Source organism: Phyllostomus hastatus, unplaced genomic scaffold (genome assembly GCF_019186645.2).
Source record: "Phyllostomus hastatus isolate PE091 unplaced genomic scaffold, TTU_PhHast_1.1 phas_scaffold_21, whole genome shotgun sequence".
Lineage (NCBI taxonomy): Eukaryota > Metazoa > Chordata > Mammalia > Chiroptera > Phyllostomidae > Phyllostomus > Phyllostomus hastatus.
In genome coordinates, this window is record NW_025334017.1 from 7,738,444 (window position 1) to 7,758,973 (window position 20,530).

Consider the following 20,530-nt stretch of genomic DNA (forward strand, 5'->3'; position numbering starts at 1 on the left):
CGTAGAAAAACCCACGAATCCTCTTCTTTCTCGGCTTTTCTTCTTTCACGCTTGGTGCCAATTTCAAAAGGTTCCGCTGGCCGTTCCTGTGTTTTCCGGCCACACTGCGAGCCCGCGCATCACATCGTCGCATCTCCTCTCTCCAGACCATCTGGGTCCAAGCCCAACTTTCCCATCCAGACTCCAGCTGGGGTGCCCTTTGGGCAACAGACTGTGGTAGGAGAGACCCGGTCGCCGAGTTCCGAGAGCTGAGCACCCGGCGCCAGGGGGAGCGGACTCGCCTGCCTAGCGCCTGCAGTCCCTCTCCGGCCACCCGCGCTAGCAGCCCCGCGGTCACGGAGCTCCGCCTGCGCTCCACCAGCGCTCCGCCGCGCTCGCCAGCCCGGAGCTGCTCGCCTCTGGGCCCTTCCTTCCGGACACCAAACCACCTCAACTCCCATCCTCTCTAGTAACGGGGCAGCTCATCAAAATCCTGTCCCCTCCTTTGCACACTCCTCCGATCACCCTCCCAACACCCGAACACCCCAAGCGAGAAAGCGCAGCCCGGGTCTCCCCAGTTACGTGGACAGCTGATGGTTTCCATCACCACCAGACGCCCTGCTTCACGCTCACTTATATTCATTTTCTTTTTTTAATTGAATTTATTAGGGTGACATTGGTCAATAAAATTATATATGTTCAGGTGTACAATTCTATAATACATCATCTGTATATTGTATTGTGTGTTCATTACCTTAAGTGAAGTCTCCTTCCATTACCATTTAGCCCCCACTTCACCCCCTTTTACCTTCCCCCACCTCCTTTCCCTCCGGTGATCACCATACTGTTGTCTGTGTCTACGAGTTTTTTCCTCTTTCTTCTTAATCCCTTCATTCTCTCTCTTCAAAGACTTAGGACACAGGCCATCCTTTTCAGTGGCACTCCCTTTCATTCATACACACACACACACACTCACTCTCTCTCTCTCTCTCTCTCTCTCTCTCTCTCTCTCTCTCTCTCTCTCTCCCCCCCCGCTACGCAGACAGCCCACTCCACTTTTCAGACGCCCACCTCCTACATACTCCCCTCCCCTAAACAGACTTCCACCCACTCACCATCTGTAGCCTCCCTTCCGCCCCCCGCCCCACCCGCCCGGCTCCCCCTCCCCAAGAAGCGGACCCGCACAGTGGGAGGCAGGAACCTCCGCCAGACGCTCGCGTTGTGCGCGCCGTACTGACCTCTGTCCGCCCGGGAAACTAACAAAGGCGGCGAGCCCAGCGCAGACCCAAGCGGGGAAAGCGACATCCGCGGGGAGGGCGAGCCTGGGCCGGGCCGGCGAGCCCCGGGCGGGGGCTGCTCGGGAGTCGGCGGCGCCGGAAGACGCGGATCTCTGGCCGCGGGCGCCGCTCGGACGCCGCGGGCATCATGGGCTGCTGCACCGGGCGCTGCTCACTCATCTGCCTCTGCGCGTTGCAGCTGGTGAGTGCCTAACCCCTGACCGTCCGGCCCTGGGACCGGCCTCCCGACTCCTTTCTCGGAGCCGCTGCTCCGGGCGCGGGGCGGCCGGCCAACCTGGCGCTCCTGCTGTCTCCCAGCCTCCGCTCAGCCCGGACTCACACTGCCCTCCTGCCGCGGGCACTCACCGGGTCACGCCTGCCCTGAGGGAGGGCGCGGTTGCCCTTTTGGTCCCGCGAGTTGGGGTTCATTGCGCCCCCACCGGGTGTCGCCACGAGGTCCTGTGGCTGCTGCCCAGCCGCCAGGGTATGCGCGGTTTCCCCGCTCCTGGGATGCAAAACTGGTGTTAGCACCCGCTGCATCCCAGCTGAAGTTTCGTGGGGACTCGTGGGCTCTTTTTCCTTCGGGTTTCCCAGTAACGTCGTTCCACGGGAAGGTGCCTGGGTTCTGAAGACACAGGAGCAGCTCCAACTCTTAGTTCCCAGGGAGGTGGTTCTTAACCTTTATCGGGTTGGAAAGTGGTGCTTGAGGACTCTTTGATCTCCAAGAACTGAGGTCTGGCCGTGCGTTTTTAAATAAAGTGTTTCCACCCCTACCCTTACAATTTCGCTTTAGATTTTGTTGAAATGCTGCATGTTCAGACTGCGACAGACTGACAGCTGTCAGTAGGGAGAGAACAGACTGAAAGGCTCCGGTAGCGCGCGGTGGTTAGGGGAGAGCAAAAGGGCTTTCAGTGTGAAGCGAATGCTTTTCTTAACATATGTCCTAGTGGGACCTAGACTGGCCCTGGGGTCTATTGCGTTGTCACTTCAGGTCAAGGCCACAGACCTTTTGTGTCAGACTTTTGTGTATGAGAGATTAATAGACGTTTTCCTTGTATTAAATTTAAGACAGACTGTAGAGGCTCTGCCAAGCTTTCCTCAAAGCGTTGTTTGTTTTCTAAAGTCACAAACATTAGCGTATTTTGACTAGCAAGAGGAAAACGCTTTTCAGTGAGGTTTAATGAGTAATGTCAACCCTTGTGAGACTCATTAACTGAAGGTTAAAATTATGCTCTTCCTTTAATAGTTAAGTCCTTGTTCCCATGGATGTTGTAAAAGGTTTCAGCTTTCCCTGGCCTCAGTGTTCCAGTCTCCCATAAAAACCTCAAATTAGATGTGGTCTTCACTGTTCACTTAATAAGTGTATAATTTATGGACTTATAGACTTGAAATCAGTGGCTGCTTTTCTTTAAATCAAAGGGACAGTTTCTTCTGTCCTGTTAAATAGGACATATTTTATAGCATTTTCTTGAAAAATAATTTTAAAATTCACTTGAACATCGTTTCTTAAAAAAAACAACAGAGGATAATTTACACTTTAGTTATGAGAAATGGACATGGCTTATAAATTGTAAAAACTGAATAGTCAGCCTTTATATAAGCAAGACTGTAGGTAGACACATTGGGTTGTGTATAGACACAATGGGTTGTGTGATCTATAATAACATAATTCTTTCCATTTTACATGGTTGGTAAGGTTTTTTGATATAGGGGGTTTATCAACCCATTCATGATTTCCTTAGTTGGTATTATAATATTTGTGATGATACTGTGTTTGGTGTTTCATCTTTCATCCTGAATACACCCTCTCAGTTGCTACAAATGCATCTTACTCTTCAAAGCTTATCTCAAAATTCCACTTTATCTATGAAATCTTCCATGGTGCTCCCACCAAAATCAATCATGTCTTTTTCCTAAATTGCATAGCACTTTGCTTTTTCCTCTGCCAAACACACTTCACCCCCTTAAATTATTTTGTTATATACATGTATCTCTCATCGCTAGTCTGTAAGTAACCTGAGGATAAGGATCAAACAGTCCTCATCTTTGCAAACCCTGCAAGTCCCTAGGAGAGCTCATATTAGAAGGTGAAATATATTTGCTGAACTGATGATAATAATTAACATTTGCAACCCATATAAGGTTTTTCCATACATGCTATTTTATTTTACTCCTAAAATTATCATCTGAAGAAGGCCCCCATTTCACTAGTTGGCAGATGAGGAAGGTGATACTCATAGTTAAAAACTTTTCCAGATCAATGGTTTTTGTATGGTAGAGACAGTAAAGTAAACACTTAATAATTGGATATCAAACAAAACACATGTGTGTATTGTGTATATTACACATTTCTGTGTAATACATAGGATGTGTAGCACTCTTTTGATGAATAGCAATGACAAAACATATAATACTCTTAATTGTAAATTCAAAATAGCCAGTTAATTCTGACAGAACCATTTTGTTGAATTTGATGAGCTCTTGGCTCCCTAGTGCTGACTTGAATGCTGGTGAGTGTGTTTATTTACTCTGAGGAGTAACAAGGAAGCCAACATTGGAACTTCTCTCTACCAATGACATGGTTGGTGGTGGTTTGCAACTGGGGAAGCTTCCCCTGGTGCAGCTTGAAACTGGCCGTCCTCACAGAGGGCAAGGTGACACTGAAGAAAGAGGTAGACCACTCAGATTGGCAGGGGCAGGTTCAGTTAGCAAGGGAAGTTCCATAGAAGCTTGTCTTGGGCAGCTGCAAGATGAGTTGATTTCTGTACCTTCCTTCCCCTGCCAGAACCTTTAAAGTTTGTATAGAGGCCTTAATGGGTTTCAGTCACACATAGCATCCAGATGGTCTCAACAACACATGGGGCTCTCAAGGCTTTGTCCTTGAAATGGCTCCCACTGTGAACACAGTGGACAGAAGGTACATTCCAAGTCCAGGAGAGGGTGAGGAGCCTCTGATTGTCCTGGTGCTGCTCAAGGGTCAGCTGGAGGTCATGACCCCTGGATGACCTTCTCCTGTACCTGAGCAGATTCTTGGTTGAATTGAGTAAATTTTCAAATACTGGAAAATCATTTAGTCATTTTTTTTGTGTGCTACTGACAATAATGGTATGACACATTTAGGTTTAATAAACATTATTAGAAAAAAAATTACCTGTTGCTTTCTTAACTCTAGACCATCAACAAAACAATGTTACATGTTGATATTTAGCATTTGCCAATTTCTTTGGTGTAAATACCCCCATGCTGGCCAAGCTGAAGTACTATTTGTGTCAAACAGATAAAATAGGCATAAATAACCTCAAAAGCATAAAGTAAAACAATTAGGAAGGGATATGTTTTAAATATTTAGTACCTCTGTTTTTAATATGATTTACTTATATTTAACTTTATACTATTTAGTTTTTAATAATATATGTGTTTATCAACTGGCTTACAAATTCCTACCAATTTAACGGACACCCTGAGCCAGTGGAGCGTGCTCTAGCTTACCATAGGGTAGGGCTCGCAGAGCTAGTGTTCTTTCTGTGGAAACCAGCTGCCTTTTTCCCTCTTTCATGTTTTTTTTCTACTCCCACAAACTATTGGAGGGAGGAGGTTATGAAACAGTGAACAAGGGTGGGCGTTGAGAGAGGAATGGAACTCACAGAACACATTTGCCAAAGCAAATACATGCTAATGACAAGAAATGACTGTGCAGGTCATTAAAAGATGACATGGTAGCTTCTTCTCAAAGTTAAAGAAACCAACAAAAGGATCATATTAGCCCATTCACATTTTATCCAAACCAGCCTCCAGAGGGAAACATCAGATTGGCCAATGTGATTGGAGAGGACTCATCATTTTTAGGGGAGTGTATTTGAATGAGCTATGGTTTGAAATCTCAGTCTTCTTTCCACATTCTTTATGTCACTGCTCTGGCCATCTCCCATTACTGCTTCTCCTCCGTGCTTCTACCCTAAGGCAAATTTGTGTGCTTCCCCCAGACTTTACACTCGTGCTCTTAATTCTGCTAGATGAATTAGAAGAGAAAGTGGAAGAAAGTGGAAAACATGAATGCGTGCCCATAGAAAACTGTGCAAAGTAAATCCTTTTGAAAAGCATTTCATCACTGTGTAACAGATTCATCAAGTCATCTGAGAACTTTTAAATATATTTTTGTAAGAATACTTTTGGTTTTACTTGTTTTTGAATAACATGCGTGTATTCAGTTATCATATATGTCTAATCTAGAAATGGAAAGTAACACTTGATCATCTGCTTTTAGTAAATTAGTTTTAGTTGCCACATTTAAATGAGCCTTAATTGCATGTTTTTAAAGTTGAAAATTTACTCCAATGTCATTTAAGTGCCATTTTCTTATAGTGGTCTCAGTGAAGTATTCAACCCAGGTCATTAGAGATTGTTCCCACAGAGCTTTCTGCACCTTCTTGACACCACACAGGTCAGACTCTAGAACACACTCAACGAAAACTTGTCCCTGCATATTGTTTTTTCCAGAGAGCCTTGTTTCATTTTGCATCACTTCATGGAACACTCACAGCCATGTTCCTATTAAAACGATAAATCCGTGAAACGAAATTTAAAACTTCCACTTTACATTCTCCAGTAACAGAGACCTTTAAAGGAGTTATAGAAAACAAGCAGCCTTTAGCACATTGATGGGCTCTATGTTTTTGTTTGAGAGAATATATGCTCAAATTAAAGAAAACTAGGAACATTTTTTTTTTCTCGCAGTGAATACAAATTGACTCTGTACCAGAGTCACGCCATCTTGTGACCACGTGTGTTGGGAGGTGTGGGGATAGTCGTGGTGTCGTTGCGGTGACATGTGCCCGAACTAAATTTTATGAAAGGTACCACTAACCTGACAGAGATATTTGGCAATGAATACTGAAATACATTTCTCGTACTATGTAGATATATTGTTGATGCTTTTGCTTTAACACATTTTTAATTTTAGTAGCTCCTACCCTTCTTCTCTTGTGCAATATAATTCTTAATCATTTAGTTTACATTCTTTCTCTAGTATGTTTAAATGCTCTGGTTCATCTCATGATACTTAGAAAAGGTTAGGGAAATTAAAATTCTGGCTAATAATGAGGCTTTAGTTATAACAGAATGGACATTGAAATCTTGAGTCTGTGCTCTCTTTACTGTGTTCCGTGGTTCCTGTACGTGAAATAAAAAACAACATTCATCAAATATCATAGAGTCATCCCTGAACACTGGGTGTACTGGTGTGAACTACTCAAATGCAGACCCGCTCTTATACAGTTTATATCTGAGGGTAGAAGGGCTGTCAATAAATACGTAAACAACGATTATCTAATTACAAATACTGTTAAGTGCTATTAAGGAGATGAAAGTATAACACACTCAAAAAACTTGGGAGGGCCCTTTTTAGATGGGGTGGTCAGGAAGACTTCCCAGAAGTTGGAAGCTTAGTCTGAAAGGATGACCAGGAGTCAGCATGCAAAAGAGAGGGGAACCATTCTAAGCAAGAGAAACCAAGTGTACAAAGTTGACAGTTTGGAAAGAGCTTGGAATGTTCTAGATGTGACAGGAGTCTGGGGTGGCTAGGGGGCAGTCAGAGAGAGTGTATACAATGGGGTGGCATTAGACATTTGCAGTGATACCCGATTTTGTTCAGAGGACAGAGTGAACCCACTGGAGCATTTCAAACAGTTATGGTATCATCTGATCTGTGTTTCATGGTACTGTCATTGCTGAGTAGAGAAGGGAGGAAGGGGAAATGAGAGGAAATGGAGACAGGGTGCTCTTCTGTTACAATGAACAAGAGTCAGACACATGTAATAACAACAGGTAGAGGAAGGATAAACCTGAGACAGGATTTAGGAGTAGAAATCCTAGGACTGGCTCAGGGGCTGACCTGCACATCTTGTATAAGAGAATGTGATTGTGGTGCTTTTTACTGAAAGTGAGAAAATTTGATCTTGTGAGTGTGGAGGTGGCGCAGGAGTTCTGTTTTAAGAAAGTTCTGTTTTAGATACCTTAAGATTCTGATACACAAGGCCAAGTAGCCATCAGGTATATGAGTTTGGAACTCAGAGGACAATTGGACTAAGTATTCAGAATCGGGAATTATGAGCAATATTGGTATTTAAAGCCCTGGCTGAGGTCACCTCAAGAGACAGTGTAAAGAGAGATGAGAAGAGTGCTAAAAACAGGACTCAATGTTTTGAATGCCAGTTTTAGGGAGACTATTGGGCAAATGTTTGATAAAGCAGCTAACCCTCCATCAGCATTCTCCTGATGCCTCTGGGATTTCTCGATCACTTTCCCTTTATTTCAGGTCACAAGAGGCACGTAGCCATTGCAGGGGATGCTCGGCGCAAATCTAAATTTCAGACTACCTCTTAACTAAATATAATGTAAGACAAATATTGGCTACAGAAGTGTATTTCTATTTATAAATCTTTAAGTGCCATTGTCCTAAGGGCATTTTAAACCTTTCATTAGTAGAATGGCAATTAATCAACATTTCAAAATCAAATTAAATTTTATAATGGCTAAAAATATAAGAAATATAAACTTCAGATATCTATAAATATAATACCTGTTCAGCTTTGTTATGGTCCTCTAAAATATGAAAATATTATTTCTTCGATATAATGGGACAAAAATAAAGCATCTTGAATGAGAATCCATGCATATTTTTCAACTGTCAAACCAGTTTTTCACCAATAAAAAACACACTACAAAAATCAATAGTCTGTACTTTGTGTTGTCTAGAAAGAAAATCGAGACATTACTTTTATCTTCAGTCAAACTCCTCAGAACCTCTGCCCTCCCGTAAAAGTAACATCAGTAGTGAAGGAGTTAAAAAGTATGTATAAAGACAATTTTGGACTAGTCAAACAAACATATTAATAATAGATGGCCAACGGTCCTCTGTGTGATGTGGCCTGTGAAATGTTACAAAATGTTACGTCTCCTCCTTGTGAAATGCTTCCAGAGAACCACGTGTGAAGGACAGAGCCCTGAGGATGATGCCCTCTGTGTACATCCAACCACAACTCCCCTTTAGAAGAAAAGACTGCTGGGGGATCTCTGCAGACTTCCTAATGGTTCAGAGGTTTCACCTAATGCTTTCCCCTAATTGGCCCTGCATTTAGAATGTTCAGTCAGTGGTATGGCTGCCACATTCAGATCTTTAACAATCATACACTCCGAGGCCAAGGTGGAGTTTCCCATTAGACAGCAAAAAGAATTTAAGGTTTAAACTTTTATGGGGATAGGGGATACTTGTGAACAGAGGTCCCGATGGTATTAGAAAATTATATCTGGACAATGAAAGCATTGTCAGGAGTGGTTCATCTGCTAAAGAAAATAGAGCATGCAATAACTGCAGAATATTTGGTCTGCAGAATGCTTGCATTTCATTCCTTTGTTTCCGGGTAAATTGGGGAGCCTCCTGAGGGACTCTAAAAATAGATATCAATCATGAGGAAAGCTATCTTCTCCTAACAGAAATGGAAGAAAAAGGAGCTGTTTCAAGAGCTACAATATCTCTTCTTATTACTCAAGTCACCTGGATCATAATTTTAAAATTATACTTTATGTAGAAGAATTGCTTGCTTAAATAATTACTCTTTCCAACTGGTTTGGCCTCAGCCCAGAAGGGAAAAAAAAACTCTTTTAATCTAGTCATGAGGCAGCACACACAAAATTCTGTTATCTGCATTTCTCCACTTCTGAGGGCTTAAGTCATATCATGACATATGACTTCAGTATACTGCTTAATTTTCCACATTTCCGTTTTCTCATCTGTAAATGGGAATATATTAACATCTGCCTCATGGAGATGGTGTAAGAATGAAACAAGGGAACCGAGATGCTATAGAACTTCATTGCATATTGTAACAAGGATTACGTTTTAAAATTCAGAAAATACATCTCATGAGCTAAATATCTTTTAGTGTATTCTCAAATAAATCACCTGCTCATAGCTTCCTTAAAGACTGGATATTTAGTCTTTCAATGTGGGGACAATGGAAAATTGTAGTGTGGAAGCCTGGAAGAGCCAGCAGTGGTATAGGAAAAGTGTTTTGGTCTATTTGCCATTGATCACTTGCCATCCCTGTGGAAGGAGCTAATTAGGACCAATAATGTAGACAGGTGGAGGAGCTGGGCACTGGAGGAAGTCCTCGCCCATTCACAGGAATCAATCAACACCCATTAGGCAGAAATGACTTTCTCAGTGAGGGAGTCTAGGGTCTCGTCAATCACCTAGAAGTGAAACCTATGAACCACCATCAATTCTGGACCATTTAGTCACAAATCAGTTATCCACTACTATGTTCAGGAGATTCTAAAGCTACTAAATAAAGGAGTTAATGTTGGAACTTGAATATAAAAACCAATGTTTGCTAGTAAATGGGTAATAACTGGCTCAGAGGGGTGGGAGAACGGCCTGATTTGTGGTGTTAGTGTGTTCTCATGATGTAAACATTTCCACTCCAGCAGAGCTTTAGCTACCCATGCAATGTGACAAGTTGCAGAGTTGGGAAGAGATGCTCAACGGTACAGTTACATACAACTTCTACCATACAGATACAACAGGTACCAAATATCCACTGGAGCACAGACGAAGTACAGTGCAATGTAGTAACAATAATTAGGAAGGGTTGAGCTTCGGATATTTAATACCTTTGTTTTTAACTTAAACTGTATACAATTAATGTTTAATACAGGCTGTGTTTAACAACTGGCTCACAGAATTTCTGGAAATGTAACAGTGAAGTCTCCCCAGATGGTATGAGCGGGCTCCAGTATATCATGGCCTCCATCTGCTACTCATCATCCAGATGAAAGGCAAAGGCACAGAAGATCAGATAAAAATCAAAGCATGAGAAATCCTATTCAAACCTGAGGAACTTTGCTAACAGTGAAAATTCCCACTCACAGAGATATTTAAGAGTCAACAGAAGTATCTTTTGTATCGAATATTCACGCAGTCAAGCCATGGCACTGAAGACGGGTCTAGGTAATTTCCTGAGGTCCCTCAAATCCGAGCTACGTTACCTTTCATAAACTACAATTTGAAAGTGCTCCCTTATCAAGGATCTATATTTTAAGTACAAGTTGATAACGAACTGCCATCAATGAGAATTTTATATTATCTTCACTATGATCAGTTACAGCTAGTTACCCGGACAGGAAACATAACTGGAGCACAGAGCATTGCTCCTTGTCCCTTAATGAACTGAGCTAACCAGTCAACTTCACAGCCTGGGGCTTCCCACACGCAAGCACTTATCATACTACATATTAATCAATACTGAAGTATAACCATGTCTCAAATTACTGGAATAGAGAGAAACTGTCAGAAATATATTTACGACTTATCATCACATCCACTGAGCTCATATCTCTTACGAGAATGTGAGAGCTGAAATTCTATTCCAATACCTTGTTAATGAAGGAACCGGGCATCTATATGAAACCATTCATAATGCAAATACCTGTGGAGGGAGTGGAGAAAAGAAATTCAAACATGTGATTCTACTTAATAATTCAGGAATAAAATTAATCAGGAAAAGCATTCTAAAGAGTGTTTCTCCAAGCACAAAAGACCCAGAAAACCTAGAGAAAAAGAATGAAATCATTAACAACTTCCATGATTGCCCCTGCTTCTCTCAACAATGGACCATCTAATTTTTACAAGCAGAGACCTTGTCAGGCCCTCCAACCCGTACTGCCCATGAGCCTGCACTCTCGTCACCCTTTCTCAATAGACAGGTGCTTCTCTTCCAAATCAGGGAACTAGTGATTCTCTGGGCAAGTCAAAGAGAACAGCAATCGACTAATGTTTCACCTTCCCAAATTTGTGTCATTGAGTGATATAAGACTCAGTGCTTTCACCAGAACTTTTTGTACTATACCCGTCTCAAAATATCTGTTCTCCAATATTTTGCTTAGCTCAAAGATAAGAGTGTTGTTTTACAGGGCATTGGGGGATAGCCCCCATTTTATTTCACTATCTTTGTAAAACATATCAAGTTAAAAATGTAAATTGGATAGTTTGTGTTACGTGTCATTGGCTTGCACTTCCATTTAACTGGCATTTTGAATACTAATCATTGATAAAATCTTATCTTTTAGTCGAATGGTATATTCTGTTGTAAACTCGTGACAAATTACACATATTAACACCAATTAGTGTTGAGGGGAGTTAAAAGCAGGCATTTTTTATTCACCTTAGGAAGCAAGTCCACTTGGTTAGCTGCCATGCTTTTCTCCAAAGTGGTACTGGAGGCTGACTCCACGGGGGACTCACAACTGGAAGGCACGATCAGTGCTGTAAGGGAGACTTTTCATGTGATATAACTTAAATCAACATAGCAGCAGCAAGTCAGATGACATCAGAAATAGGCCATCTGGATTGAACTCAATGTGTATGAAAAAAGATGATGTAGGAAATCATAGCAAATTTTATAAGCTTCATCTATGAGCCTAAGAAATAAGATCATCAAACATTTCTGGGAGTTCCAGAGATATTAAGTTATTTTCTTCTATTACAATCAAATGTAGGGGGAACAGATTTTTTGGCAGGATTAAACTACTGATTCCTGTATCAACTACAGTATGTGTGATGATAACACGGTGCAAGAAAAAGTCCTGGAGATAAAAGAGTTGAACAGTAATAAACCATAGACAAAAGATGAGCCATCAATGTCGTGTTCTTTAAGCAGCAATATTGGAATGCATAAATAGAAGCCTGATGTGCAGTAATCCACTCTTGTCAGCATTGATCAGATATATTTAAACAAAGGAACATGATAGTTTCATCTTTCTCTTAGTGATGTATTTCGTGAAAGGTACAATCAAAGTTAAAGGGAATGCTAATTTGGAAGTAGTTCAGAAGGAAAAATGAAGGGCTTCAGATTAGCCTTAATGGTGGATTACTGATATCGCAGGAGCTGTCTCAGAATGTGGAAAGGAAAATATCCTCCCCTCATCCCCCGCCCCTGCTTCTTTACTCCTACAATCATTGCCCTATGCTGCGTGTTCTGGCCCACCCAAGTTGCTGAGCCAATGTCAGTTGAGTCAGGATAGTACATAGACATTGTCTTCAGCTCTTCAATTGGTAAAACTTTAAACCACATATGCAGGAAAGAATGAAACACAACAATATATTAAGGTGGCTTACTAGAGAAACTTGGACAACTTAGAAAAGTGGTCCCCATGGTCTTATTCAGTTGGTTGTCAAGATTTCTTGGTGGTTCCCAATGTTTGATAACTGCTAACTCATGATTCTACCCCATATTCTTAGAGTGGACCTACATTAAGATGCAATTGATGTAATGTAGCACCATGTTTAGCTACATCTGTTACTTGTGCTGCCCACATCGGTCTCTTACTACCGGAAAAGATGTATCCACTGAGGTTTATAGACTGATTTTATTGCAGAGCACCCTCACCCTGCAAACCCCAGCTATATCTCTATCTGGTCAGCTGTCCACTGTGATTGTAAAATTGCAAAATGAAAGTGCCTGTGCCCCTGCTTCTGTAACCACTGCAGTCCACCTGTGTCACGCCATGAATGATCGCTGCAGTTGTATTTTTGTGAGTGTGACACTCTTACGGAGACTCTCAAAGGCCACCTGGAGCAGTGTGTTTTATGATCTGGCCTTTTACACCCGTATGACTGAGAAAGGAGCCGTGCAACATTCCCAACACAGCCACTTCCTTGATGTAACAGAAAAGTGATCGGAAACTTGCACCACATGATGGGTGAAACAGGTGCAGAAAAGGGGCCATTACGGAAAACAAGTTAGATGTTAATTTAGGTGTACCAGTCATCAGTTCTTAACTGTCTACTTCTCACATCAGTTTTTGAAATTACTACCTGCAGCTTGAGAGTAGATGCATGTTTCTTTCTACTACTTCATTTTCTTTTCTCTCCATAGTAACTCGGGCAGTGACTGCTGTATTATTATTCTTTCCTGCAAAATGGCAGGCCTGATCAAATTCCATAAACACTTTGTCTGAAGAAGATATGCTGTGAAGTTTATGGAAGAAAGTTTTTGAAATTATTTCTAGGAAGATTTGAAGAATAGACTACCTCGGCTCTACTTTTGTCTAAAAGGAGAGATACAGCCTCTATTGGCCAGTGTTCGTCAGAGGATCAGAATTTTGCCATGTTAATGCACTCTTTTTTTGCTCAAATTTCTGAGGGAAAAATAAGCATGCACATTATACATAGGTATGATGATTACATGCCATGGATACAGTAACGGGCATAATAATCCCATGTATAATGTGCACAAAACGTGGGTGTGCATTTTACATGGCAAAATACAGTATATATCAGGAGGTTTGTTATAGGAATTGGCTTACATGACGATGGAGGCTGAGAAGTCCCACCATCTGCCATCTACAAGCTGGACAACCAGGAGGGCTGGTGGTGTAATTCAGTCTGAGTATGAGGGTCTATGAACCAGGATGGCTGATGTCCAAGGGCAGGAGAAGACAGATGCCTCGGCGCAGACAGAGACAGCAAGTTCCACCCTTATGCTCTGTTTGGGCCATCAACTGAATGGCTGATGCCACCAGCATTCCTAAAGGTGATTGATCAATCTGTAGGTCCAAATGCTAATCTCTCCCCAGAGACATCCTCACAGGCGTATTGTAAACATTAGAAATAATGTTTTATCAACTATTGTGGCATCCCTTGGCCCAGTCAAGCTGGGCCAAAATTAAAATTAACCATCACACAACCATCATTGGAAGCAGAGAGTGAACCATGGAGCTCTCAGTAAACATTTACAGACACTCACTGGGCACATGCCACTAGCAAAGTAAACAGCTGTGACATTTGTTTATTTTTAAAATTATAAATCTGAATTACTGTAATTCAATTTAAATAGGATATAAAACATTTTCTTTTTTAATCATGTCTTTGAGCCTGTTCCCTTTTCTTTTTATTCACACTTAATTTTCTTTTTTATACTCACCTGAGGACATGCTTATTGATTTTAGAGAAGGGGAAGGGAAGGAGAGAGAGAGGAAGAGAGAGCGGGAGAGAAACATTGACATGAGTGAAAACAATTAGTCAGTTGCCTCCCATTTGCACCCTGACCGGGGATTGAACCTACAGCCTAGGCATATGTCCCAACTGGGAATCAAATCTGTGACCTTTCAGTATATTATGGGATGACACTCCAGCCAACTGAGCCACTCTGGCCAGGGCCACACTTAAATTTTCACTACCTTGATTTAGAGTCTGTGGGAAGCTGTACATTGGTGGAGCTTCTTTGCTTGCATTTCTACCAGTGCACATTTTCATTTTATATGTGGCATCAAAACTGTAATGAGGTGGCTTCAGAATTGGAAGCATGAGGAAACTTAAAACAGTCACAAAGTTTTAATATTGTATAATGCCATCCAGTTTGTTTGGCTTGAGATTTTAAGTATCTAAAAGTCAGTGGATTCAAGTATATAGTGTAATTTTTGCATTTATCATGTATGACCACTGTGAAAATAAATAGCAGCCTGGGGACATATTTCACAAGAAATTTATGCCCCACACAACTGTTTTAAATTGAGTTTTCCTTTACTTCAAAGGAAACTCATTCTTTCTTTCTCTTCCTCCTGCCTCTCTCCCCCCTTTTACCATCCACTCCTCTCTCTCTCTCTGTCCTTCCTTCTGCCTCTCCTGTCTACCTACCTTCTGTCAACTTTGTGTAGAGAAAAGTGAGTTTGAGAAGTTAATAATATCCAGGGCCTGGCAGAAGTAAGGCCTGCTTGAGTGTGGTTGGTAGGGTAATAATATTGGTATAATAATTTATAGTTTTAATTTGAACATTTCATCTAAAATGTCATATGGTGTACTTGAGTGTGATATTATGTTACAGGATTACATGCTTATGATTTTGTAATAGAATATTTTTTAATAAAAAGGGGCATCATTTGTGCTGGACCCTGTATTATATGGTAGCACATATATTTCCTGAGTGCTGATTCATTTTTGAACATTATTGTTTCCATTTGAGATACTTGTAACATTTAAAATTAACTCACTTGCACCAGCATGATTATTTGTGAGGCTTTATAGAGCCTCACCTATAGAATCGCAACAGAGAATTGTGATTAGATAGTTGTGAACTAAATTTCAGAAGCCATTTCATTCACTTATTCATTCAGCCATCCATCTGTTCATTTATTCATGAATTCATTCAGGAGTATTAACTGAGGGCTAATCATGTGGCCTATCCAGTGCCAGACTCTGGCTGATTCGGGTGCACAGTGTGGTTCCTGTGATAGTGAAACGTGATTTAGTCACAGTAAATCTCTGAAGCACAGTAACTGTTACAATATATGTCTGAGGATTGTGTGTGTGTGTGTGTGGCTAATGCTAGTAGTGGGATTGTGTTTAATTATTAGCATTACCTAACAAAATGTTTGACATGATTTTTCTCTACTACTTTCCATTCTTTATTTTGATTGCCTGTGAGATGAATTAAAAATTATCCTTTTCCTACGAGGTTATAGTCTTATGGCTGGAGACAGTTGGGCAAATAGATAACGTCAATGGAATGTGTTACAATGCAGAACTAAGCCTTGTAAACTCTGGGGTCCTGAGTGGGCATTTAACCCAGCCTGAGGGAAGACATGGAGTCTTCCAGAAGGAAGTCATGCCAGAACAAAGTGCGAAGGATGGTGGGCAGTGTCAACCAATTTGGGTAAGAGTAACTGGTCCACGTATTCATGAGCAAATAATTTGTGCACAGTATCACTGTGAACAAAATGGAAGGTTACACCACATGGAACATCAGCAGTGTTCAAAATAATGAGAAATGTCAATAAGAAATGGTTTCCTGGTGACAAAACAATCTACCTCACCTTCTCCAGTAGAGGAATGACAAATATGAACATGACAAAAATGTGTCGCCACAGCAGTGTGCTCCTGTCGCATATGTGCTAAGATGTCCTCAGGAGCCTGAGAGTCAGGCTCCTCAGAGGGAGCCACAAGGGAAGTGCACTCTGCTCCTGATCCTATTCAGCAGGAAATGAAGGCTCAGAGCACTTTCAGCAGAACACCTAAGAGTCTATGTCTTAAAACTCTGAAGTCTAGTCCCGGCTGGTGTGGCTCAGTGGATTGAGCACCAGCCTGCAAACCAAAAGGTCACTGGTTCGATTCCCAGTCAGGGCACATACCTGGGTTTTGGGCCAGGTCCCTAGTAGGGGGTGCATGGGAGGCAACTACACATTGATGTCTCCTTCCCTCTCTTTCTGCCTTGGTTTCCCTCTCTCTAAAAATAAATAAATAAAATCTTTAAAAAATGACTTTGAAGTCTAAATAAGACTTTATTTAGGAAGAGGTTTCTACTACTGGAAAGAATCATAAAACCTATAGTTTAGAATGTCTGAAGTGGTTTAAATTTATTAAAATCTAGATTTTAAATTTATTTTTGTTAAAATTATCAAATTTTTGTTTATTAAAATTATATTTTTTTTTCCAAATTAAAAAAAATTGTTTATTTTTAGAGAGGAGAAGGGAGGGAGAAAGAAAGGGAGAGAAACATCAATGTGTGGTTGCCTCTCATGTGCCTCCTTCTGGTGACCCAGCCCGCAAGCTAGGCACGTGCCCTGATTGGGAATTGAACCAGTGACCCTTTGGTTTGCAGGCCAGTGCCCAATCCACTCAGCCACACTAGCCAGGGCATATTTTCCATATTAAAAAAAATAAGATTTCTCTCTTCACATGCATAACTTCCTGTTAAATAATGGCAACTCCCTTTAGAAAAATATGCATATATAAAATAAAAATCGTTGTTTTTAATAGAAATTATCAAACTTCCAGCATGTTCAAAGGGAGGAGAATGCAGAAAATGTTAATTTTACGTTGTGTGTCTTTTAAAGGGACTCTGAAAATTGTAACACATGTCCTACTTAAGAGTTAAAGGCTGCATCCTTCACTGCCATTGTATAATAATTATATTTAAAGCAAACATATTTTTACTGTATTGTATTATTTTCAAAAGTTTAATAACTGATTTTTGAGTTATAAAAAAGAATAAATAAAACTTTCTCATTATCTTCTATAGTTGAAATTTTGATTCATTTAGATATGATTCAAAATTGTAGCCATAGAGAAAAATCACTGAAATCAAATTCCTGCTTGGCCTTTCTCCTTTCATGAAAAACTTACCCATTTGTTTCCTTTGTAACAGATTACTAAATCGGTGAACCCCAGTGAACGTTCAGTGATACTTCAAGTGTTTTTAGGTCAAACATCAATAAGTTTCTTATTTTTTCCTAATTGTCATGATTCTATTGGTGGATAATTTATTACATTAACATGAATATGTGTTTTTTTAGTCCTCACCCTAGGATATGTTTTTATTGATTTTTTTAGAAAGAGAAGAAGGTAGGGAGAGAGGGAGGGGGGGAGAAGGAGAGAGAGATTAAGAGAGAGACAGAAACATTGACGACATTGATGTGAGAGAGAAACATAGATCAGCTGTCACCACAACCGGGGATCAAGCCCACAACCTTTTGGTGCACAAGATGATGCTCTAACCAACTGTGCCACCTGGCCAGGGTGAATATGTTTTATATTTGAAGGTGCTTATTTTCTGTGAATTATTATTCCATAGTATTATTCCATATTGTTATTACTTTTCAGGTTAGATTTTATTATTTGTGTATAGTTTTCCTGTATTTTAGGGATGAAAAGGTGCTTGCCTTACTCGTTTAGGTATTCTCCACAGGGCCTGTACCCTGATTTACACAGAGGAGTTGCCCAATAGATATATGTTGAATTCTGGATAAATGAGTGATTATGTTCCCTGTATTATCAGGATGTGTTGGTTGCAAGAAGCAAAGTGCCCGGAGTAAAAGGGTGTTAAATCAGTGCTATTCAAAGTGTGACGCATAGGCTGGTTCCAGTACACAAACTTTATTTCTACTCTATAAGGAGCTAAGTAGTCAAGTAAGCATTTAGAAACATTTATAGAAATTTGACTTCATCATGACATTCAAGACCATAATCTTGGGAATTTGTTTATATTGTACTTTACAAATGCTTTTGTCTGTAACTGATTGAAAATTTTTTTAAGAGTTCTTTTTATTACAGTGTTTGAGAAGCTCAAGTTCAGACACTGGGTGTTTATTAATAAATTTCACATAATGAGAAATTGAGAGGAAATAGTTGCTGGGGTTGGGTTACAGGTATAACAATATTAGGGCTCTAGGTTGATGTTTGTGGAATTCTGTTGGTCTTTCACCCTGGTTACAATATACCTTTAGCAGTTCCGGGTCTCATGTTTTCACATGAAAACATTCAACTCTGGAAGGAAATGGGCACATAAAATAAGATCCTTTCCACTTTTATGGCTCTGATTTCATCTGCACTGAAAATCTTTCTCAGATTCCTCCCCATATACAATTGACCAGTATTGGGTCACCTGCCCTGCCTGCACCAGTCCCTGCACCAGTCCCTGCACCAGTCCCTGCAGTACTGTCAAGGCCTCGTCCAGTGTGACTTATCCCCTGGGTAGGACACCTAGTGGCGTGAACAGCGCCAGGGTTGTATTAGCAAGAAGGTATAGATAATGCATGTCCTGCTCATTTCTCTAGAGACCTAAAATTATCAGGAATTGACATCAGCACTGAGAAAGTTTCAATAAGTGGGGAGGTATAGTCATAACTCAACCTCATATAAAACCCAGTATACTAGAGATTTCACATAATTATTCATATTTCATACAATTATTGTATACATAGTCAGTGTTACCCCTATTTTACAGACTGTAAAGATCACAGTCTGTAAGATCCTTGAGAAGGATCTTGTCAAGATCCTTCTTGACAAGAAGGTTATCAGTGGGCATGATATGAAGGTCATATCAGCGGACATGAAAGCAGAGCTGGTTGTCTAGACTCAGGTTCTCTGTACTATGCTGCAGAGTCTTTTTGTTTGGTGCACACTGGATGACCAGATGGTATGCGTGATGTCAGAAACCTGGGTGGGTCTGACCCAGGGAGACTGACTAAAATGATTCTCTCTTGAGTCTGTAGATTTTCATATTCCAATTCCCTAGAAAGTTGCTTTTGAAAAAGGTTAGACAATATATCTCTAGAGTGGTTCATAATTTTTTTTTCATTTTTACTACTGAGCTGGGCACACTTATAATTATCTTTGACCATGTTACTTTCTGCAGGTGATAATCTGTTCTAGTTAATGTATGTAGCATAACAGAGTTTACAGGGCTATGAAAATAAGCTTTGGGACCCTTATTTTTAATGCCCAAATATGCAGATTTTAGTTTCACAGTTCTGGAAATTTTAGCGCTTATCAAGCTCTGTGGATCTACCTTATGATACGTTTTTCCTGTCACAGCCATATATTGTCAGTTCTGTTTAGGTCAGCAATTTGACCTGTACAGCATTTGATAATGCTCACTAATGTTGCTAACACGGCTTTTAGATGGAAAACCCCAGCATGTATGTAATGCATAACCACACATTCTCATCAGAGTCCCCATGTCATGAGAAGTCATAAAACTTCATTCAAAACAAGTTCATCTCTCTTCTAAAAATTTCCATGTCATTTAGGTTAAGTAAAATAAAAGTACTACTTTATGATGAAGTATGAATAATGCAAAACAATATAATAAATCTTATTTTAGCTCATGTGGAGGTCTTCATGCTTTTTAAAAATATCCTCATCCAAGGATATGTTTATTAATTTTAGAGAGGGAACAAGAAAGAGGGGAGAGAGAGAGAGAGAAAGAAACATCAATGTGAGACAGAAATATTGATCAGTTGCCTCCTATACATGCCCTGACTGGGGATGGAACCCACAACGTAGGTATGTGCCCTTACCAGGGATCAAACATGCAACTTTTTGGTGTATGGACGATGCTTCAGCCAACTGAGTCACCCGGCCAGGGCTTCATGCTTTTTTCCCCTATTGTTTGGTAACCTAAATATCAAATTTTTACTGGGAGAACATACTGCAGTATTGGCATTGCAATATTGATGGGTGGCAACATGGATGTTTAGGATGCTTTGTGAAGCAATTTATTCTTCCTGTTCTTTTGAAAATTTGTAAAAAGATTAAAAATTGGCATTAAAAGCATAACTAATATTTTCAGATGTCATTTATAAGAGCACACATATTTCTTTTATTTTCTTAGCAGTAAACATGAAATACATTCAAAGTATTCTCTCTGAAATTTTTTCAAAGTGTTTTACTTAATTTTTCATTTTTCAGTTACAGTTGATATACCTATATTAGTTTCAGG

General features: G+C 40.5%; 1 protein-coding gene across 1 annotated transcript in view; it reads left to right on the forward strand.

Annotated features, from left to right (window-relative positions):
* Positions 1 to 1,404: 1,404 nt before the first annotated feature.
* NKAIN3 (sodium/potassium transporting ATPase interacting 3) overlaps positions 1,405 to 20,530 on the forward strand; it is a 535,660-nt gene continuing 516,534 nt past the window's right edge. The window contains exon 1 of the mRNA XM_045860759.1: positions 1,405 to 1,458. Within this exon, the coding sequence (XP_045716715.1) occupies positions 1,405 to 1,458 (54 nt within the window). The remainder of the gene's footprint in view (positions 1,459 to 20,530) is intronic.